At 43.2% G+C, this 24,326-nt stretch overlaps 1 protein-coding gene across 3 annotated transcripts in view; it reads left to right on the forward strand.

The window, feature by feature from the left end:
* Positions 1–24,326, forward strand: part of MYO18B (myosin XVIIIB) — a 1,187,635-nt gene that overhangs the window by 59,741 nt on the left and 1,103,568 nt on the right. For all 3 annotated transcript variants that reach the window (XM_073672938.1, XM_073672946.1, XM_073672953.1), the window contains 3 exons: positions 362–877; positions 7,535–7,601; positions 21,662–21,774. In XM_073672938.1, coding sequence (XP_073529039.1) covers positions 362–877; positions 7,535–7,601; positions 21,662–21,774 — 696 coding nt within the window. The remainder of the gene's footprint in view (positions 1–361; positions 878–7,534; positions 7,602–21,661; positions 21,775–24,326) is intronic.

Here is a 24,326-nt window from a genome sequence, read left to right on the forward strand (position 1 = left end):
TTTCCAATATGTACTATAAACTATTCTGTGTAGATTGATGAACATTTTCTTGAAGATCATGCCCCTTTGGCTGACAAGACTAGATTTATACTAAGGGAAGAGGGGGCCATTTCTCAGTAATGGAAAAGTCCTGAAACAAAAAGACACCAGATTCAGGATAAAAGTGGTATTTAGACAAGGTAATAAAAATCACATTTATGGCAAGTGACTGGTCCTTTTTAATTCAAGATGAAGATGGGTATGAAGAAACCTTCGTTTCCTAGTGTAGTCAATGTTCCCTAAAAACAGTGTAAAATAGTTGGATAGCCTGGATGAGTTTATTATTTAATTTCAGCTCTGTTTTTTTTAATTATTTTTCTAGTCTCCTGGGAAATTGAACAATACCCTCGTTCAACAGTTTGTATTAAAGGATGAAAACATTCTCACAGTAGGAGAAGAAATGGCGAGTACAAATAATGTCTTTATGAATGGACTTAATGGAGACAAACACCCGGGAAAAGCAGAAGCCCTAGAAAAAGCAAGCAACAAAGCAATACATTTAAAGTCTGTTAAGGGTCCTACAAATAGACAGAGCAGTTCAGAAGCCAATAATATTACCAACAGTGAGTCCAAAGTCAATAAAGCCAATGAAGCTAACGAGAGCAAATCACCAGTACCTGCTAAAGAGGATAAAGCCCTGCCAGCAGCAGAAAGGAACATACAAATGCAAAGCACAGACAATGCTTGCATAGAGAGCCAAGTTGAACAAGAACAATCTTTCCTGGAAGATACTAAAGTAAAGAACAATAAGCCTGAAGAAGATCTAACCCAGAATGAAAATAATGATAATGATATCCCAGCTCCAAGTACTGAAGAACAGCGTATTACTTCACAAAAGGTAGTACATGCTTGAATATTAATGTCATGTTTGTCTAGGACTTCGAATTTATATGGTGGGAATTTGTCCTACTGGACAACTAATGTGTATATACCATAGTAAGATATATCCTCTCACGAAGATGTCAAACTCAAATACATAGAGGGCCAAAATTAAAAGCTTGGACAAAGTCACTGGCACACCTTGATATTTATTTAAAAAATTCTATAATTGAGGAAGTATTTCCTTATCATAAAATATAAAAATGAACTTTTTCATATGGAAACAAACTTAAAGGGGTTGTCCCACAAACAAAGTACATATTAATTAATAGATATTAGAATAAAATATTGTAATATAATATATTATCATGCATCTTGGTTCAAACCCTTGAACCTGTGTTTTGTGGTCGGTTTCTCTATCCACTGAGCCATAGCAGTTTCACCTTTTCTCTGGGTTTTTATTGTCTATTATCCTTGCTTTAGTCTTTTTAGGTTGAGAAGTGTTTTCATTTATTCATTTGTCTGCCCAATCACCTTTCAGGTGCGGCTATATATACTTTCCCCACTCTGGTGATATTCTCATTTTCATTTTGTATTTAGTGGTTTGTTTTTATTCAGTCTGGGATCTCTTTCTATCTGAGCAATCCTTTCCTTCCTTAGGTAAATTGCACTGTACTCTGCCCTCAAGTTCCTTAGGAGTAACTTAAAGCATAGGTCAAAGCTGCCATCTTTTACTCTGTTGTTAGGACCCCCGTAAGAACCGTTAGGGCCTGCAGGGTCAGAATCTCTATTCTATACAGATTTTTAGTGTTTTACCTATTTTCCCATATAAGTTGTTACACAATCATAACATAATCACCAGCCCACTCCATTTTATGGACTGAAAAGCCATCCTGGATGCTGTGGATGTCTTGGCCACACAATTACAGTCCTTGTCCTTGGAGGTGGCACACATCAAGCGTCTACAACAGTATGCGTTATTTGCCGATACAGAAATTTTAGTCTACCCAAAACTGTTTTCTAAGCCAAATGTAAATTTACCAGATTGCTTTGATGGGGGCTGAAGCAAGTTTTCCATATTTCTTTCTTTGTGTAAGTTGTATCATCTGGAGGAGAGAGTCAGCGAGTGGGTATTGTTCTGTCGTTGCTCTTTGGAGATCCTCAGGCTTGGGCATTTTCTCTGCCTGCGGATTCTCGAGTTTTTTCCTCAGTTGATGCTTTTTTCTCTGCTCTGGGGCTCATTTATGATGACTCCGATAAAGTTGCTGTTGCTGAACCAGGGCTGGTTCACGGAAATCATAAAGTAGAGGATTACTGCTCTCAGTTCAGACGTTGGGCAGCGGAAATCTCCTGGAATGACCCAGCTCTCCGCAGTCAAATCTGCCACATTCTTTCTAGCCAGATTCAAGATATGATGGTTTATAATCCCTCCCCGTTGTCCCTGGAAGAAGCTATGTCTCTGGCAGTGCATTTAGAGAGGTGTCTTAGGGATAAGAGAACATTAGAGTGTGTTTCAGTGACTTCTTCCTCTCATCCTATTGAGGCAGGAGAACCTATGCAAATTGGGGCCCGCAGAGAGTACAAGGAAGGAATTGAACTTGGATCACCTGCTCATCTCTATCTATGCTGCGGTCGAAAGGATTCAGTGTTTCAGTTACAAAAATGAATTTCTTAAAGATAAAGAGAAAAATAAGAAATCATTCATATGTATGGACACTGGCTCTAAAGATTTGAAGTCATCTCTCCTGCATACTACTGTTTTTTTTTACAAGTGTCTTTGGTTACCCAATCTGGAGTTATAATTACTTATGCATTTGTTGATTCAGGTTCCGCCTTAGATCTCATTGACAGTGAGTTTGCTATCGAGTGTGGGTACATAGTTTTAACTCTCAGTCATCCTATATAAGTATTCGCAATTGATAATTCTCCCTTTACCCAAAGTCATGTTACTTCAAAAGTTGAGAAGGTGGGCATGAGAGTGGGTACGTTATACACAGAATTTATCTAACTTATGGTGTTTCCTTCCTTACCAGATAAGGTTGTATTGGATATGCCCTGGTTGGTGAAACACAATCCTACCATCAATTGGGAGACTCACGAGGTTATGTCTTGGGGGAATTTTTGTTTTTCCAGTTGTTTATTTAATTCCTTGGCCTCTATGAGATCTCTTCTTCCAGATTTTATTGAGGATTTTGAAGATGTTTTTTCTGAGACTGAATGTGAAGATCTTCCCCTGCAAAGGTCATATAATTGTGGTATTGAATTTATCTCATGGGTCAAATTGCCTAAATCTCATCTGTTTAACCTCTCTCTTCCTGAAAGAGATGGTTTGAAATAGTACATTCAAAAGCTTCTTTCCATGGGTCTTTCACCAGTTGATGTGGGATTTTTCTTTGTTAAGAAAAAAGATGGAGGGTTGCGTCCGAGTATGGATTTTAGAGAAATTAATAAGATTACTCTACCTAATCCTTACCTACTACCTATAATCCCTGATTTTTTTAATCAACGAGCAGGGGCCAAGTGGTTTTCTAAACTGGATCTGAGAGGGGCATATAACCTTATATGTGTTTGCCAAGGTGATGAGTTGAAGACTGCCTTCAATACAACTGAGGGTCTCTTTGAAAATTTGGTGATGCTACTCGTTTGATCAATGCTCCAGCAGTGTTTCAGAACTTCATAAATCATATTTTTCTTCTTTAGTGGGTAGATTTGCAGTGATTTACTTGGATGACATCTTGATTTACTCAGCTTCTCATGAGGAGCACCAGGAGCAAGTTTAACAGGTGCTTCAAGTTCTTCATCGCAATCATTTATTTGCCAAGCTAGAGAAGTGTCAATTTGCCAAGCAGATTCAGTTTTTGGGTCATTTGGTTTTTGCTAAAGGTTTTCAGATGGATCCCGTTAAGGTACAGACCATCCTTGATTGAGTACAACTAACTAATCTTAAAGCTTTACAGAGGTTCTTAGGTTTTGCTAATTATTATCGTAAGTTCATTAAGAACTTCTCAGTCATAGTAAAACCTCTTACTGATGTGACCAAGAAGGATACTGACTTTTCCTCTTGGTCTACTGAAGCTGTTGTTGCTTTTGCTGCTCTCAAGACATCCTTTTCTAAAGCTCCTGTTCTCAGTCAACCCAATGTTGATTTGCATTTTGTGGTTGAGGTAGACGCCTCTTCTGTGGGTATGGGTGCTGTTCTTTCACAGATGAAGGACGGTTACTTTCAGCTTTGTCCTTTTTTTTCTCGGAAATTCTCACAAGCAGAGTCCAACTATGATATAGGCGATCGGGAGCTCTTGGCTGTTAAGAGGGCTTGTGTGGAATGGAGGGCACTAGGCATAGAGTAATGGTCTTTACTGATCACAAAAATGTACTGTATGTTGACGCTGCTAAGTGATTGATTTCAGACAGCGCATTGTGAAAGCACAGGTTGGTGCGCCAGAGGACTTGCCACCCGGCAAGCTTTTTGTACTGTTCTCACTTCGCACAGGATTCTTAACGAAGTGCATGACTCTGTGTTGGCCGGACATCCTGGCTCCTCTGTCACCTGGAGAGCTGTTTCCAGGTCCTTTTAGTGTCAGAGTGCTCGAAGGGATGTTTATGAATATGTCCGTAAGTGCAGAGTTTGCGCCAGGTCTAAAGCCCCTTACCAGGCTGCAGCAGGGTTGCTTTTGCCTAACAAGATTCTGTCTCAAACTTGGACTCATTTGTCCATGGATTTCATCATGGATTTTCCTGATTCTGGTGGTAAAACTGTAGTATGGGTGGTGGCGGACCATTTCAGCAAGATGATTCACTTTGTTCCTCTACCAAAATTGCTTATGGCTAAGAGTTTAGCTACATTGTTTATCTCTCACATCGTTAAGTTACATGGTGTTCCTAAAAACATTATTTCCCATAGAAGGGTTCAGTTTTGGCTAGGAAATTTGCTCCCAAGTTTGTTGGTCCTTATAAGATAATTAAAATCATTAATCCTGTGACAGTCTAGCTCCAAATTCCGGCTGCGTGGAGGATTAATAATTCCTTCCATTCCTCTCTTCTTAAAAGGTTTGAGGGGTTGCCGAGTCCTCATGACATCATTGATGTAGACTTGGAGGAAGACAAGGATTATGAGGTGCAACGAGTTTTGAGTTCCAGACGTGTCAGACGTCGACTACAGTATCTTGTTAAATGGAAAGGCTTCAGTCCGGAGTATAATTCCTGGTGTTAATGTGGAAGATTTGCATATGGATCACCCAGTGAGAGAGTTCTGTTAGCGGCGTCAGCGGTTGGGGATCAGTGGATCTAGTTGCCCCTCATGGAAGGAGGGGGGTACTGTCAGGTGTCTGGGTTCAAACCCTTGAGCCTGTGCTTTGTTGTCAGCTTCTCTATCCACTGAGCCACAGCAGTTACACATTTTCTCTGGGTGTTTATTGTCTGGTATCATTGCTTTAGTCTTTTTAGGGTGACAGGTGTTTTCGTTTGTTTATTTGCCTGCCCAATCACCTTTCGGATGCGACTATACATACTTTCTCCCTGCTGGTATTTCCTGTTAGTGATATTCTTATTTGGATGTCCAGCAATGCTGCCATTTTTTATGCCAGTCAGTGAAGGACCAGGGTCCAGGACATAGGAACCGCTAGGGACTGCAGGTCAGAATCTCTAGTCAATACAGGAACAGGCTGGGTCAGTTGAAGTTTTTTAGTGTTTTACCTATTTTCCCATGTGAGTTGTTACACAATTATAACAATAATATGTTTTGTAAGAGCATTAAAAAGCATACGGCCCAATGGCCTAATTTAAAGTATGTAATAACAAAGTATAAATAACCTTAAGTATAATAAATAACAAAAGTGCCCCCAAACATAGTATGATACTCCCAAAGTGAATTCCTCCATGGTACCCTCAACATGCCCAGTATGACGAGCCTACTGAACCTACTCCCTCAATCCCCCCGATAAAGAATGATGACCCCCATCACAGTATTATTTTCCATCTGTAATCCCCACATAGCCCTCCATAATGCTCCATACAGTATAATTGGCTTCACATAGTCCTTTATACAGTAGAGTTGGGGCATGCATAGCCTTCCAGGAGGAGTGGGTGGTAAATGCAAAATTGGTGCACTTGTTTCTATTATACCTATTCTCTGATTGTTCTTCACCTGGTTTTGGCTCCCACTCCTGAGAAAAAATACTGACCGAATACAGAACAAATACTGATAGTGGGTCCATGGCCTTATGTTCATGCTCACACATTCACACGGGTAACAGAGGAGGGAAAGAACTACCAAAGAGAGAAGCCAAACCTGAAGCCCTGCTATGTGTAACACAGGCGATCAGACATTCTCAGCTTCTAGTCTCCTAGGGAGACTATTGAAGCAAGTAAAAAGTAGAAAAAAATATTTTTAAAAATATAAAAAAAAATGTAAAAAATATAAAAGTTTAAATCACCAACCTTTTGCCCCATTCAAAATAAAACAATAAAAAACATCAAATATACACATATTTGGTATCTCCGCGTTCAGAATCGCCCGATATATCAATATAAAGAAGAATTAATCAGATCGGTAAACGGTGTAATGATAAAAAAATCTAAACGCCAGAATTAAGTTTTTTTGGTCGCTGCAACATTGCAATAAAATGCAATAATGGGCGATCAAAACATCGTATCTACACCAAAATGGAATCAATAAAAATGTCAGCTCAGTGCGTAAAAAATAAGCCATCACCTGGCCCCAGATCCTGAAAAATGGAGACGCGACGGGTCTTGTAAAATGGCGTCATTTTTTTTTGTAATGACCTGAGAATCATATTAGCAGGTCAGTTTTAGCATTTAGTGAACATGGTAAAAAAAACAAAACAAAAAACAATTGTGGAATTGCACTTTTTTTGCAATTTCACCGCACTTGGAATTTTTTTCCTGTTTTCCAGTACACGATATGGTAAAACCAATGGTGACTTTCAAAAGTACAACTCTTCCCGCAAAAAACAAGCCCCCAGATGGCCATATTGACCAAAAAATAAAAAAGTTATGGCTCTGGGAAGAAGAGAAGCAAAAAACGAAAGCGCAAAAACGGAAAAGGGCTGCGACGTGAATTAAACGGAATGTTGGTTATTACCAGGTTAACATCCATTTCTATGATGAGGTCCGTTTCATATTATTAAGACTGTATTTATGTTAAAGAGCTTGAAAGGAGTTGGATATACACGTCTTTCCATGGCTATTGGAAGTTTTGCATTATTGCGATTGGTAGCGAATCGATTGGATACAATCTTATTTTTAGAAAACATTCATTGAGCCTGGTGAATTTGAGTTTCCAAAGATTCGATCATTTCTAGCTGCAATATATTATGCAAAACTATGTAATGACATTGAAAAAACAACTTGCCTGGAGTATACTGATACAAAATAAACACATAAAATACATTCAAGAAGAAAAAAAGGTTTTAATTTTAATATTTTAATTTGTACTTCTAAAATTGATATGATTTCATTGAATAATAATTTTCTTAATCTCTTTTTTAATTCCTCTACAAAAATAATAAAAAAGACCCCAGCTGAGTAATGCGGAGTGGAAATGTAGTATTCTAGCACATTAATAATGTGTTCCTGTAGCAGAATGATGGTTTTGCAATCTTCCTTGTTTTGAATCTACATCTGCTAGATTATACCCTCATTAGAGCTTTCTCTCTAGGTGCCTGAAGACGTTTGGTACGAAACAGAGCAAGTCTGGTTTGTTCACAAAGATGGCTTCACACAGGGTATGTCTTATGGAGTTCTAGAATTACTTAATATTTTATTGATCTGTTTTCATTTGTCTTCGAGTATGATATAACAATAGAAAGGCATCTGCATTATTTTCTCATTACAATTGTGATTATTAAAATCTCAGTTTCAAAAGAAACTTTTTCTCTAAATTCCAATATATCAGATAGAGTTAAAGTTTGTCAAACTTTTGGTATTTGTTATCCTATCATCTAGCAGTGATGATATAGTAAAGATTATCTACAAGTGACCATTAGTTTTGGATTGACAGATGGCCATTAGCCCTTATAACTTCCAATACCTTAAAAGGATCTTATGCTTTTTTATTTTCAACTATGTAATGGATACTGAAGCGCTCTGCAGATTGACGGGTCCTTTCTCTGCACTGGCTCATATACTCTCTATTGCTCCTATACACCACGTTGTGAGTGCTCAGACCTCAGAATAATAATAATGATAATAATCTTTATATAGTGCCAACATATTCCGCAACGCTTTACAATTCAGAGGTTCATATACAACAGTCATAAGTAACATAACTAAAGATAATACAATAATTAAAGCAAAAAAAAGGACGACCCTGCTCGTAAGAGCTTACAGTCTACAAGGAGGTAGAGTGCAGCGTATAGGGGCTTATTTACAATGATGATGGTCCAGCCATCTTGAGGGGATGAGGGATAGATAAAGGCTGCATGAGCTCGTCACCAGCCAATATCTGTAGTGCTTTGCGGTGTAGTTTGGTGGATACTTGTTTGGAGAAATAATGAATGGGCTATAAAAATATAAAAGGACTTTGATTAGGGAATGTGATAGGCCACCCTAAACAGATGTGTTTTTAGGGAACGCCTAAAACTGTGTAACTTGTGGTTCGTCCTAATTTTTTGGGGTAAAGCATTGCAAAGAATAGGTGCAGCTCGGGAGAAGTCTTGGAGCCGGGAGTGGGAGATACAGATTAGTGTGGATGTTAGTCGAAAGTCGCTTGCGTAGCGTAGCGAACGAGTAGGCCGATAAACAGAAATGAGGGAGGAGATGTAGGGGTGTCGTGCTGTGGAGAGATTTGTGGGTGAGAACAAGCAATTTAATTTGGATCCTATAATGTATGGGCAGCCAGTGCATTGACTGTCACAGAGCTGAAGCGTCCGAAGAACGATTAGCCAGATAGATGACGCTGGCTGCTGCATTAAGGATGGACTGGAGAGGGGAAAGTCGAGTGAGGGAGAGTCCAATTAATAGAGAGTTACAGTAGTCAAGGCAGGAGTGGATTAGGGCAACAGTGAGGGTTTTTGTTGTTTCCAAAGTGAGATGAGAAAGGGGCGGATTCTAGAGATGTTCTTCAGGTGAAAGCGACAAGAGCGGGCAAGAGATTGTATGTGTAAGGTGAAGGAAAGATTGGTGTCAAACACAACACCCAGACAGTGTGCCTGCTGGCTCGGTGTTATTGTGGTACCACACACGGAGAGGGAGATGTTGGATTTAGGGAGGTGAGTAGATGGCGGGAGCAGAAGAAGTTCAGTTTTGGAAAGGTTGAGTTTCAGATAGAGAGCGGACATGATGTTGGAAACTGCCGCCAGACTGGTGTTCTGTAGTACAGTGGGGGTAAAGTAAGGGGATGAAGTGTATAGTTGTGTGTCATGAGCATAAAGATGGTAATGAAAGCCAAATTTTCTGATGGTCTTTCCAGTTGGGGCCCTGTAGAGAGAGAAGAGAAGAGGGCCAAGGACTGAACCCTGAGGAACCCCAATAGTGAGAGGAAGGGGAGAAGAAGCAGAGCCAGCGAACGATACACTGAAAGAACGGTCAGATAGGTAGGAGGAGAACCAGGAGAGAGCTGTGTCCTTTATGCCGATTGAGTGGAGCATAGAGAGTAGGAGGTGGTGGTCAACGGTGTCGAAAGCCGCAGTGGTCAAGAAGAATAAGCAGAGAGTAGTCACCATTACATTTTTCTGTCAGAAGGTCATTGGTTACTTTAATTAGTGCAGTTTCTGCAGAATGTAGGGGGCGGAAGCCGAACTGTGATGGGTCTAGAAGAGAGTGAATGGAGAGGTAATGGGTAAGGTGGGAGTAGACCAGGCGCTCCAAGAGTTTAGTAATGAAGGGCAGATTGGAGACTGGTCTGTAGTTGTTTGTGCAGGAAGGGTCAAAAGAGGGCTTTTTAATAATGGAGTAATGATGGAGTGTTTGAAGGAGGAGGGGAAGATACCAGAAGAGAGGGAGAGGTTGAAGATTTTAGTTAGGTGAGTAGTGACGACTAAAGAGAGAGACTGGAGTAGGTGTGAGGGAATGGGGTCAGTTTTGCATTTAGTGGGATGAGAAGAAGAGAGGAGCCTGGAGACTTCTTCTTCTGTGGCTGGGTCAAATGTGGAGAGTGATCCAGAGGAGATGTGGGGAGAGATGGGAGTCACGACACTTGGTGCCTGGGAGCTGATTTTCTGACGGATGTTCTCTATTTTTTCTGTGAAGTAGTAGGCCAGGTCATCAGCACAAATGTCTGTGATAGGGGCCTGCACTTTAGGACTGAGGAGGGAGTGAAAGGTGTCGAAGAGTTTTTTTGGGTTGTTGGATAGTGAGGAGATCAGGGTGATGAAGTGGGACTGTTTGGCGAGGTGAAGGGCAGAGTTATAGGTTTTTAACATAAATTTATAGTGGATAGGCGTTCAGCACTTCTAGAGCATTGCTGGAGATATCGGGTTTGCGGTGTGAGCCAGGACTGTTTTACTCTGTGTTTAGAGGTTCTGAGGGTGAGGGGCGCTACTTGGTCCAGGGTGCTTCTGAGAGTGTCATTGTAGTGATTTACAGCCAGATCAGGACAGTAAAAAGAGGAGATTGGGGACAGTGATGAGTAAAGGGAGTCTGTAAGTGTATGAGGGTTAATGGCTTGTAGATTTCTGAATGTGTGACAGGTAGGAGTGTGCTGGGGTGGGCCAGGATTTGTGAGCAAAGAGAGGATGTTGTGGTCAGAGAGGGGAAGAGGTGACTTATCTTGGTAGGGGATGGAACAAAGCTGGACGAAGACCAGATCAATGGTGTTTCCGTCTTTGTATGTTTCAGAGGTTGAAAGCTGTGGGAGGCCAAGAGAAGTGATTAAAGCTAGAAGCTGGGATGCGGATGGGGAGGTGGGGCTGTTTATGGGGATGTTGAAGTCTCCCAGGATAAGTGTTGGTAAATCTGAGGAAATGAAGTGCCGCAGCCAGGCAGAAAAAGGGTCAAGGAACTGGGTGGGTGAGCCTGGGGGATGATATACAACCGCTACTCTGAGGGAGAGGGGATGGAAGAGCCTGATGGTGTGGACCTCAAAAGAAGGGAATGAGAGTGATAGAACTGGGGGGATGACCTGGAAAGAACATTGTGGGGATAGGAGTAAGCCGACAGTGACAGTGTCAGAATCCTGAATCCAGGTTTCAGTGCGGGCTAGCAGATTGAGAGAGTTGGTCAGAAAGTAGTTGTGCAGGAAAGGAAGCTTGTTGCATACAGACCATGGATTCCACAGTGCACAATTGAAAGAGGGAGATGAAGGAGTACAACTGATGTTAATAAGGTTAGCAGGGTGGGGGAGGGGTTGAGGTTGGTGGAGGGTGGAACGGGGTTAGGAAAGATTTCCTCTGAAATAAGTAGTAGCAGTAGAAAGAGAAAGAGCAAATAGTTTTTGGATTTGTGACTTGGTTTATTGTGCAATATCTTTGGATAAGATAGAGTGAGATTTTTCAGGAAGTTCAAAAGAGCATGGGAGCTGTACATGGGAGAGGGAAGGAGAGAGGGGCAGATATGGATGAGTGGTGATGGAGGGGGGATGGGGCGATGAATGTGAATGAAAAAAGCACACAGGAATATGGATGCAGGAATAAAGTACAAAGTTAGAAGAGAGTACAAAGTGTGGGTTACCTGACTCCTGCCCTGAATGACTGCCATTGAAATGACTGTCAGGGAAACTTGTCTGAACTTTGCTGAAGAGGACACGTACATGCCCCCCACACCATGTTCACCCCTTATGATGCATCTAGATTTATAGGAAGGACTATAGAATCAGGTGACAGGAATTGTGGGAGCTACTTGTGGACAAATTAACGGCTGCTCAACACACCACGGGGTGGAGAGCTGATCAAAGACACAGGCTAAACACACTATGCCTAACACAGTATAACACTTTCCATCAGATAAAGTATACAATGATGGAAGGACAGACATCTATCAGTAAATATTGAATAAGATACAACAGCTAACAGAGCACAAATAGAGCAAGCATAGATGTTATACCATAAAAATTGTTTCAAGATGAGAATTCAGCAGATGACATAGATACAGCAAGCAGAGATGTTATACCTGTGTGAAGATAGAAGAGATGGATGGACGTTAGTCAGTTGCTATTGAAATGACTGTCAGAGACATTTGTCGAATAGGACACTTTGCTGAAGAGGACACGTGCATGCACCCCACATCACCACATCAGAAAATTCTGGAGATGTCCAGTAATGGACAAAAGTTTTGAGACTGACACAAATTTTGTTCATCACAAAAATATTTTGGTCATATGTAATTATAAGCATGTCTTAAGTTTTTTTTTTAGATTTCTATTGACAAATACATCAAGTTTATGAAAACTTTAGGTGAAATTGTGAGTGAAAAAAAAACCCCACCCATTAATGGTCTCAGGATACTTTACTGTTTAGTGTTGACATAACAAAGATATCATGGTAGTGCTCACATTTTCTTCTCTAGACAATCATTTTTCTAGATGTCCCAAGCAGTCTAAAAGAGGCTTCATCGGTGAAAATAACGCTATCCCAGTGCTCTGGAGTACAATTTCTGTACTTTTTATAAAGTTATTTTCTCTCATGAAGCCCCCTTCAGACTGTTTGGGTCATCTAGAACAATGGTTGTATATTAGGCTATTGACAATAGTAAAGCATTCTGAGACCATTCATTTGTGGGGGATTTTCATCCAAGGAGGGGGCTCACTCACAATTTTGCCTAAGAACAATGCCATAAATAAAAAAATGCAAACTTGAATGAGTAGTGGGTATCAAACTGCACTGCGCTATGAAAGTACAATGAGAGACAGAAATGGTGTAGATATGTTTTTATTTGTCAACGCATTTCGAGGTTTTCATACCTCAATGAAGATTTTAAAGATGGTAAAAGTCTTTCTTGCTTGCAAAACAACAAAAAAACAACAAAATAGCTCGTTGGGTACGTTTCACCAAGTGATGTGCAACATAGTATTGAGCCAAAGCTGCAATGTCAGCTGCATTAGGAAATAATGCTCCTTTTTGTATACCCATCTCGGTGTCGTATGCAGTAGGAGCTCAAGCAGCTTTAAACTCTTTTCCCAACAAACACAACTATTCACGTCCAGCACAGACGCTCTGGGTAGGGTGACTTAGTACATCAATGATCACTTAGCACCTACTTGTCAAGTGTAGTTCATGTAAATGAAACATCTAGATATACGAGATCTTCACTGTATAAAATCTGGACCCATAGCTTAGTTGTATATATGAGGCCAATGAGATTTAATGTGACCATAAATTTAAATCAGGAATGCAGGTAATAGCCAAAATTATAGTTTAAGAGGTATTAGCCTTTCCCTATTTAGTTGCTGTTTCTATTTTCGCTATGACATAAGGAAGTGGATCCATATTAGTTGTCCCATTTGAATTACTTTCTCAGGATCTAATGATTAATTCTCATTTTGTCTGCATGTATAGTCACTATGAGTTTTACCATCAATATATGGCAAGCTAAATTAAAAGTGGTAACCAAGCGACTCTTTATATTGTCCATCTCTAATAGTGTTGAGCCACCCCCGTAGTGTTCGAGTTCGGTTCGGTTCGTCGAACACCCGTGTGTTCGCCGAACTGTTCGTCGAATTGTTCGTCGAACACCTTCGAACACCGTTAAAACCAATGGCAGGCAAACAAAAACACATAGAAACACATAGAAAACACCTTCAAAGGTGTCCAAAAGCTGACAAACTGCTCAGAAGACACAACTAACACATGGAAAAGTGACAAGTACATATAGTCATGCGAAAATAAAAGAGGTGGAGGAGTAAAAGGAGGGGGAGACACAGATATAGGCATGTCATGCCCTTCTAAAATCCAAAAAGTGAGAAGCCGACACGGCCAGTCCGCTCCTGCCCGTGCCACCTCCGTGTCGCCGGGTTTGTGCCAGAGCCGCGGTGAACCCTGATGGCCAGCCCCCCTCTCCCAATACTGGTGCCTGTCCGCTGGTGGGTCGAGCGAGCCCCCCTGTGGTGGAGGCAGCTCTAAGCTTTTTAATTTAAATTGTCTCTCTAATTTGAATGAATACACTTTAAATCCATTTACAAGGATCTATTGGAGGGCAAGTCTCATGCCAGCAGCCGCGTAATTCCAGCTCCAGTAGCGTCCACTAAAGCTGCTGCAGTTAAAAAGCTTTTATAAGGATCGAGCTCGGCTGTCCACCGCAAGGCATCCTATTGCCAGTCCCAGCCCCTATGCCTTGGGGTGCCTCCTGATGCTCTTCACTGAGTATCCCATGGTCCCGAAGCATTTCCTTTGAAAAAATTAAGTGTCTAAACTACAGGTGGTGTAGCTTGCTTAACAGCCGGGATAATCCGCTGACTAGCAGACACTGCTACTAGGCACAAAGTATTTCCTGGGCTAGATGCAGTTAAAAATTTGTAATTAGATACTCTCGTTGGATGCTGAGAAAGCATTCCATAGAGTCTCCTGGCACGCCATATATGATTCTCTTAAAAAGCTTGGGGTAGGGGTCTAGGGGACTCTTTTATAGCCAAAATCACGGCCCTGTATCGCAATACGTCACCTAGGCTGAAGATAAATGGAACTGTAGCACCCTGAGGGCTCGGTTGCTACAGACGTATTGCACCTCACCCAGAGGTGTGATATCTCACTCTCAGGTAAGGATGGAGTGTGGATCAGGACCCGACACCTGCATGCATTACACCACATTGCCGTGGGGCAGGGCGACCAATATGCCCCTGAGATGGGCACGACAGTCCCTGTCCCTGGCTGGAGTGGGGGGAGGGAACACTGAGGAAGGGGAACCCTGTAGTGCAGGAGCAGGGAGGAAGCAGTTCCTGGGTGCATTGAGAAGGGAGTATAAAAGGTGGGCACCATCTTAGTTCAGTGCAGAGAAGTCTGAGCAGAAGTGGCAGGGAGCAGGGGCTCTGCATGAGCTCTGCTCCGGAGGCGGGCCTAGTAACAGAGGCCCAGGCCTGGAAGAGGGAGAAGGAAGGAAGAGGAGCGGAGAAGGCTCCAGGAACGAGGAATGAAGGGATCCCAGGGGTGCGGACGGGCGAGTCGCCACCGCACGCCCGAATCCACCCGCGTGGAGGGGTCAGGCCAAAGGGGGAGACCGGTCCCCGAACTAGTGGAGGCAGGAAACGACCCTCAGCTAGAAACCGGAGGCTCTGACATTTTATGTGGCGCAGCCCCTCGCTACACCCGCTAGGAAGGCACCACATAGGGTCAGGGAAACTGGCGCCAAGTTTACCAAGAGGAGGCCCGAGGCAGCCGGACAGAAGTGTTGGTAAGAAAGGCCAGACAAAGGACACACAAAGGGGGTCCTGTGAAGTGCTCCAAAGTTATCTGGGAGTTGTCTGAGCCCCTCACCTGGTGAGCACAGTACGACGTGGGCAGCCGTTACCTGCAGACGTGGTCTGGATAATAAGAACTGTGAGTAAAGGCCCTGGACTGCATCACTGACTCCGTGTCGTTACTGCTGCTGCCCTGCACCATCACCCCCATCCTCCGCATACACTGCCCTGAGGCTATACTCCTCCCGTGGGGAGTTATGCTACGCTCTGCTGCACCCACAACACCAGCCTCAGCGGTCTGCCCTGTAGCGGCGGTTCACTCTGACCGCAATCCACGGGTGGCGTAGTCGGACATTTAAACATCAAAACCACATAAATAGTTCCGCCACTGGTTTGACCGCCCTGAGCCACGGAACCGGGTCACCGCCACGAAGACTACAACCACCAGCATCCACCAAAAAGGGTCCGGCTCCGGGTGTCCCAAGGCCCAGAGGGTGCGTCAGAACATTTTCATCACCTTTCACAATCACCAATGGGACAAGGCAGGGATGTCCTCTGTCCCCTCTCTTATACATCCTAGTGACGGAGCACCTGCTCTCATCAATTCGCCATAACCCCAATATTAGGTGGATTGAGGTGGGAGGCACCGAGTACAAGTGCTCTCTATTTGCTGATGATGTCCTAGTATATATCACTCAATCACATATATCCATCCATGCTGTTATGGCTGAAATAGATCACTTTGTTACATGGTAAAATTTTAAAATCAATGCAGCGAAGTCTGAGGCCCTCGATGTCTCCCTCCCCAAATCCATATAGGATTCCATCCAGTCCAACTTTCCCTTTGCCTGGCTCTCACAGGGTATCAAATACTTAGGAATTCCTATTCATAGAGACCTCTCCCATCTATGTTATCTTAATTTTGGGCCCTTTATTGAACAATTCCATACAGACCACGGTTGGCAAGTTAGAACTGTAAGATTCACTACGTGAACCGCTGGTGTTTTGTGGAAAAGCACATGTACACCGCGTTCCAAATTATTATGCAAAAAGTGTTTAGGAGTGATAAGGGAAGAATTTGTTTGTTTGTCAGTTAAACTCATTGATGGTGATGTGTGTCAGGGCTCTTTATATCACTGTAAGCAATTGCAGACACCTGTGCTAATTAGTTTGGCAGGTGTGTCCAATGAAAGGCAAGACTACTTAAGAAGGCTCTCTCACATTATTAAGCAGCCTACATTTTCTGCCAAAATGGGAAAGAAAAAGGATGTGTCGGCTGCTGAGAAGCAACAAATTGTGGAGTGTTTAGGTCAAGGCATGACTACAATCAACATTGTGCGATGATCAGGATGAAGTGTCTTGGCAATCAAGAAGTATGTAGCTGATTCACAGTACACACGTGTGCGTGCTGATAAGGGCAAATTGAGGACTCTTTCCTACAGGCAATTACGTCAGATTGAAAGAGCAGCGGCAAAAAAGCCTTGTCATAGCAGCAGACAAGTTTTTGAAGCTGCTTGTGCCTCCAACGTCCCCCGAACAACAAGATGCAGGGTCCTTCAGAGGTTTGCAGCTGTGCATACGCCATCCTGTCGACCTCCTCTATCCACTTCACACAAGCAGAAACGGCTCCAGTGGGCCAAACATTACATGAAGACTGATTTCAAAACTGTTTTGTTCACGGATGAGTGCCGTGCAGCGCTCGATGGTCCAGATGGATGGAGTGGAGGATGGCTGGTTGATGGACACCCCACGCAAACACGGCTACAGCGCCAACAAGGAGGAGGTGGAGTAATGTTTTGGGCTGGAATCATGGGGAGAGAGATTGTCGGCCCCTTTAGGATCCCTGAAGGCGCTAAAGATGAACTCCATAATGTATGTGGATTTTCTCAAACAGCACTTCCTGCCATGGTTCAAGAAGAAGAACCGTGTATTTCACAGCAAGATCATTTTTCTGCATGATAATGCACCATCTCATGCTGCACATAAAACATCTGCATCTCTGGCTGATATGGGCATAAAAGGGGACAAACTTATGGTGTGACCCCCATGCTCCCCTGACCTCTACCCCATTCAGAACCTTTGGAGCATCATTAAAAGGAGTGTCTATGATGGCGGGAGGCAGTTCACATCTAAGCAACAGCTCTGGGAGGGTATTCTGTCCTCATGCAAAACAATTGAAGCAGAAACCATCCAAAACCTGACAAATTCAATGGACGAGAGAGTTCAGAAGCTCCTTTCGAACAAGGGGTCCTATGTGAAAATGTAACATCACCTAGAATAAAGTTTTGAGTTGAAAACTGTTTGATTTCAGTTTCTAACAACCTGCTAATGCTTATAATTTCAAAAATGACCATTTTTTTGGTCTTTATTAAAATGAAAAGGTTGATCGAAAAGTTTGGGGGATCTAAGAGTGTGGCAACCCAGTAGTCATGATTACTTCGAATTCTGACAATATGAGGGTCATGCTGCAGGTAGTGCAGCAAGAAGGCACTTATGTGTCTTGCGCATCTCGGATCCCCAAAATTATTTTCCGGGCTAGATGCAGCTAAAAATTATTTTTAATTTTAAATCTGGTGGAGCTTATTATAGATGGCCTAATAGGATCAGTGCTGCACACTGCTACAAAGCCCAAATTATTTTCCAGTCAAGATACAGATAAACATGATTAGTAATTTGAAAGCTTAAAACGGTTGGTAGGGTGATTTTAACCAATCATCAAGCTTTTACTCTCCCCAGGATGACACAGGGGTAGAAAAGTCGTTTCGGATCCATTAGAGATGTAAGTCGCTGAGCTGCGGGATGCGAACGGCGGAAGTGAGCACACAGCGACCGTGCCCTCTGCAGAAGGCCATCTAGTCTGGGATAGTGGGCTAAAAATTGCTGGACAACCAGGTTCAACACGTGAGCCATACAATGTGTGACATTGCCCCGGCGAAGGGCCGCACCCAGGTTTGCAGCATTGTCGCACACGGCCTTCCCTGGTTTCAGGTCCAGTGGAGACAACCATTCATGAAATTGGTTCTCCAGAGCTGACCACAACTCCTCAGCTGTGTGACTCACATTTCCCAGACATTTCAATGTAAAAACCGCCTGATGACGTTGAGCCCTACTGCCAGCATAGTAAGGAGGTGTGCAGGATCCCTTCTGCGCAGTTAGAAAGCTTGTGGCATGACCAGACAGGCTTTGGGTGCAGGTGGAAGACCGAGAGGAGGTTGAGGAGGCAGAAGCAGTGGAGGAACTTTGACATAAAGAGGATTGACGCACAACTCGTGGGGACGGCAAGACTTGGACAGCAGCCCCTTGTCCTGCTGTCACCATAGTTACCCAGTGCCCAGTCAGCGACATGTAACGCCCCTGTCCATGCCTACTCGTCCAAGTGTCTGTGGTGAAATGCACCCTGTCACACACAGAGTTTCTCAAAGAAGCGGTGATGTTGTGTGCGACATGCTGGTGGAGCGCAGGCACACCTTTCTTTGAGAAGTAGTGCCGACTGGGCATCTGGTACTGGGGCACTGCGACGGACATAAGGTCTCGAAAATCCTCTGTGTCCACCAGGCGGAAAGGCAGCATTTCTGTAGCCAAGAGCTTGCAGATGGTGAAATTCAACCTCTTAGCTTTCTCATGGCTAGGAGGAAATGGTCTTTTACTTGTCCACATCTGAGGGACCGAGGGCTGGCTATTGTGCTTAGACGGGGTTGATAAGGGTGTCCCCGGCAAACTGCCGGTCTGTGAGGAAGATGCAGGCGGACATGTTAGGTTGCCTTCATCCAAAGGTGGTGCTATCGATGTCGGACAGCGCTCAACACCAGCTGGTGTTACCACCTCCAAAGAAAATGATGACCTGCCAATCACGCTGGCTGTTGCGGGTAAAGAGGTGGCAGGTCTGCGCCCCAAAACAGGTGTGACTGCTGTCCCCCCAGTCACAGAGGATGAAGAGGCCGCGGATGCACAAGATATGGCAGACGGTGGTTGGCCCGGCCGGCTAGGCCGCATTGTAGCACACTGAGCTTCCCACTGCAACTTATGCTTCATGTCCATGTGCCGGTTCATGCATGAAGTACTCAAACTATGTATTTTTTGGCCTCTACTTAGCTTTTGCTGACAAATGTTACAGATAACACGAGTTGGGTCATCTTTATCGATCTGAAAAAATGCCCAGGCTATGCAAGGCTTAGCACCCATGCGACCTGAAGAGCCACCACGACTTGTGGTGAGAGGCAGAGTTGTGTTTGAGGATGCAGTTGTTGACGTGCTTCCAGTACTACGTCTCTGTCCAGGAAGGCGCAACCTGACCTCGTCGTCACTAGCATCTTCCTCCACCTCCTCTGCTGACCTCATCTCTTGGCTGACTGTGGGTTGACAGTAAGTGGGATCTCCGACCTCATCATCATCACCCTGTGCGTTATCACACCCGTCGTCCTCAGAGCCAACCTGTTCCTCCCCTGACAAAAAACTAAAGTTGTCGCTCCAATCAGGTATTTGAGTCTTATCATCGTCTTCCTCATTGTCTCCACCAACAGGAGTTACAGTTTGGGAATGAGGGTCTACATTATGGTCAGAACCTTCTGCGTCTGGTCCTGGATCCGACTCATAAAGATTCTGGGCATCAGTGCAGATCATTTCCTCGTCTGGATTCACAGAAGCGCTGGAGTCGACCTCTGATTCCCAGGCTATAGTATGAGTAAACAGCTCTGCAGACTCAACCATCTGTTCTACCTCATACTCAGACGGGCAGCTGGAGATTTGGGAGCTGTGAGGAAGCAAGTGCGATTTGGGTGACACCTTTGAGGACTGGAGTATTTGTGATGTTGAAGTTGATGTGGAGGAGAGCCCACTTAAAGGAGCACTTGATATCCGTTGAAGCACCTGCTGTTTTTGTGCCTCATCTGGAATTTGTAGCGATTGGCGTGGCCGTAAGAAAGGGATCTTATCACATTGTCCGCTAAAAGAAGTAGACATTTTAGTTTGGCTGGAAGATGGTCTTTCTTCTGCAGATGTTACTGTTGCTTTAACACCTACCCCACGGACACAACCTTTTTTCCCCTTCCCAACACGCCTATTCCCCTTTCCACCAGCAGCAGGCCTTTTTCCACTCATTTTGGTGGTTAACTAATTCACAACTCTGGAGTTGTTTGCACAAAAAAACAATGGATGGTAACCGAGCAGAGCTGAGTGGCCAAACTGTGGTATTAGGCCAAAACTATTGGCTGGGTTAGATGCAGAAAAAAATTATTTTGAATTTGCAACCTGATGGAGGTCAGTATAGATGGACTAATACAACAAGTCCCACACACAGCTAGAAGCCCAAATATTTTTTCAGAGGTACTGTAGATGCAGATAAAAATTAGTTTTAATTTGCAACCTGATGGAGGTCAGTATAGATGGACTAATAGAGAAAGTCCGACACACTACTAGAAGGCCAAATATTTTTTCAGAGGTAGATGCAGAAAAAAATATATTCAGTTTGCAACCTGATGGAGGTCAGTATAGATGGACTAATAGAACAAGTCCCACACACTGCTAGAAGCCCAAATATTTTTTCAGAGGTACTGTAGATGCAGATAAAAATTAGTTTTAATTTGCAACCTGATGGAGGTCAGTATAGATGGACTAATAGAGAAAGTCCGACACACTACTAGAAGGCCAAATATTTTTTCAGAGGTAGATGCAGAAAAAAATATATTCAGTTTGCAACCTGATGGAGGTCAGTATAGATGGACTAATAGAACAAGTCCCACACACTGCTAGAAGCCCAAATATTTTTTCAGAGGTACTGTAGATGCAGATAAAAATTAGTTTTAATTTGCAACCTGATGGAGGTCAGTATAGATGGACTAATAGAGAAAGTCCGACACACTACTAGAAGGCCAAATATTTTTTCAGAGGTAGATGCAGAAAAAAATATATTCAGTTTGCAACCTGATGGAGGTCAGTATAGATGGACTAATACAACAAGTCCCGCACACAGCTAGAAGCCCAAATATTTTTTCAGAGGTACTGTAGATGCAGATAAAAATTAGTTTTAATTTGCAACCTGATGGAGGTCAGTATAGATGGACTAATAGAGAAAGTCCGACACACTACTAGAAGGCCAAATATTTTTTCAGAGGTAGATGCAGAAAAAAATATATTCAGTTTGCAACCTGATGGAGGTCAGTATAGATGGACTAATACAACAAGTCCCACACACAGCTAGAAGCCCAAATATTTTTTCAGAGGTACTGTAGATGCAGATAAAAATTAGTTTTAATTTGCAACCTGATGGAGGTCAGTATAGATGGACTAATAGAGAAAGTCCGACACACTACTAGAAGGCCAAATATTTTTTCAGAGCTAGATGCAGAAAAAAATTATATTCAGTTTGCAACCTGATGGAGGTCAGTATAGATGGATTAATAGAACAAGACCCACACACAGCTAGAAGCCCAATATTTTTTCAGAGGTAGATGCAGAAAAAAATATATTCAGTTTAAAATAAAATTTATTTTATTATGTATTTTTTCTCCTTTATGACTATAGCAACTGAACTTAAACCAGATGTAGGAACACCAGAATTGGGGAATGGAAAAGTCAGGATACGTATTGATTCTGAAGATCAAACTTTAGATGTGGATGAAGAAAACATACACAGGGTAAGTACATGATACAAAAATCTTTCCTCAAACAGAATCTGTGAGCATGATATTGTAATGTACACTGAAGACATGGCTGTAATGGCGCTGAAATACTGATTACATTGATACATTTGATGAAGAAATCCGCTTTGTGGTTCTTCTTTAATCTCCATTTTTAGCTTTCTGCTATTTTGTATTTTGTTGCAGAGGGGCCGGACTGTGCACTGGATCATCTACTCTCTGTCTGTGATTCCTCAGCCCCTCCGCTCTGTGAATGATCGGTCTCCTCTGTTTGAAATCTAAGCAGTGACCTGTCAATCACAGACTGGAGGCAGGCAGAGGGGCCAGGGAATCAAAGACTGGGAGGAGAAGACCCAGTTAACAGTCCAGCCCCTGTACACCAAAATCTCATTAGCAGAAAACTTCAAATAGTGATTAAAGAAGAACAGCAAAGTAGATTTCTGCACCAAAGGTCTTTAACTATTTCACTTCTTTTTATTTCCAATTTGTTTTAATAAACCGAAGTTTGCTAACTAAAGTGCACAGTTTAAATGGATCGTACATGCACACCATTGCTGAACACGACTCTTTCCAGCATCTCCATAAACAATGAATAGAGTGAAGGTGCGCATGCTGCCATTGCTCCATTCAAAAAGGAAACTTTGAAGTCCCTTCTTTAGGATTGGTAGGGGTTCCTGGGACCCACAAATGATCAGTAAAGTATCACCTATCCCATGGATCTTTTTAGTGCTTCTAGGGGTTACCATGGCCCATAAGCATGGTTCTATATTGCCTATTTTAAAATGCAACACAAAGTTTCTTCTTTTTTTTAAAAAAAGGCTCAGTATTCCGCTCTGTAGCAGCCTCTTACAAAGTCGTAAAAATAGCAGAGTTACGTTGACTTGAGACCTGAATAATAATAATAATAATAATAATCTTTATTTATATAGCGCCAACATATTCCGCAGCGCTTAACAATTCACAGGTTCATATACAACAGTCATAAGTAACATAGCTAAAGATAATACAATACCTACGCAAAAATAATGGCGACCCTGCTCGTAAGAGCTTACAATCTACAATGAGGTGGGGGTGACACAAAGTACAATGGCTTATTTACAAGGATGGTCCAGCCATCTTGAGGGGATGAGGGATAGATAAAGGCTGCATGAGCTCATCACCAGCCAGTATTTGTGGTGTTTTTTTGGTTCGGTGGAGAGTTATGTGTGGAGAAATAAGGGATGGGCTATAAGAAGATAAAAGGACTTCGATTAGAGAAGGTGATAGGCTGCCCTAAACAGGTGTGTTTTTAGGGAGCGCCTAAAACTGTGTAAATTGTGGTTCATCCTAATTTCTTGGGGTAGAGCATTCCAAAGAATAAGTGCAGCTCGAGAGAAGTCTTGAAGCCTGGAGTGGGAGGTTTAGTGTGGATGTTAGTCGAAAGTCACTTGCGGAGCGTAGAGAACGGGTAGGCCTATAAACAGAAATGAGGGAAGAGATGTAGGGGGGTGCCACACTGTGGAGAGCTTTGTGGGTGAGAACAAGCAATTTAATTTGGATCCTATAATTCATGGGCAGCCAGTGCAATGACTGGCACAGAGCAGAGAAGTCTGAGTAACGGTTAGCCAAATAGATGACCCTGGCTGCAGCATTAAGGATGGACTGGAGGGGGGAAAGTTGAGTGAGGGGGAGGCCAATTAATAGAGTTACAGTAGTCAAGGCGGGAGTGGATCAGTGCAACAGTGAGGGTTTTTGTTGTTTCCAAGGTGAGAAAGGGGCGGATTCTAGAGACGTTCTTCAGGTGCAAGTGACAAGAGCGGGCAAGAGATTGTATGTGGACGGTGAAGGAGAGATTGTTGTCAAACACAACGCCCAGACAACGCGCCTGCTGGCTCAGCATTATTGTGGTGCCACACACGGAGAGAAAGATGTCAGATTTCGAGAGGTGAGTAGACGGCGGGAGCAGAAGAAGTTCAGTTTTGGAAAGGTTGAGTTTCAGGTAGAGAGCGGACATGATGTTGGAAACTGCGCCAGACAATCACTGGTGTTCTGTAGTACAGTGGGGGTAAGGTCAGGGATGAGGTGTGTAGTTGTGTGTCATCAGCATACAGATGGTACTGAAAACCAGATTTGCTGATGGTCTGTCCAATTGGGGCTGTGTAGAGAGAGAAGAGACTGAACCCTGAGGAACCCCAATAGTGAGAGGAAGAGGGGAAGAAGTGGAGCCAGCGAACGATACACTGAAAGAACGGTCAGATAGGTAGGAGGAGAACCAGGAGAGAGCAGTGTCCTTTATGCCGATTGAGTGGAGCGTAGAGAGTAGGAGGTGGTGGTCAACAGTGTCAAAGGCTGCAGAGAGGTCAAGAAGAATGAGCAGAGAGTGGTCACCATTACGTTTTACTGTCAGAAGGTCATTGGTTACTTTGATGAGTGCAGTTTCTGTAGAATGTAGGGGCCGGAAGCCGGACTGTGATGGGTCTAGAAGAGAGTGAGTGGAGAGGTAATTGGTAAGGCGGGAGTAGACCAGGCGCTCCAAGAGTTTAGAGATGAAGGGAAGATTGGAGACTGGT

Source organism: Phyllobates terribilis, unplaced genomic scaffold, assembly GCF_046119375.1.
Source record: "Phyllobates terribilis strain yellow unplaced genomic scaffold, ASM4611937v1 Scaffold_1__5_contigs__length_1240528914, whole genome shotgun sequence".
NCBI lineage: Eukaryota > Metazoa > Chordata > Amphibia > Anura > Dendrobatidae > Phyllobates > Phyllobates terribilis.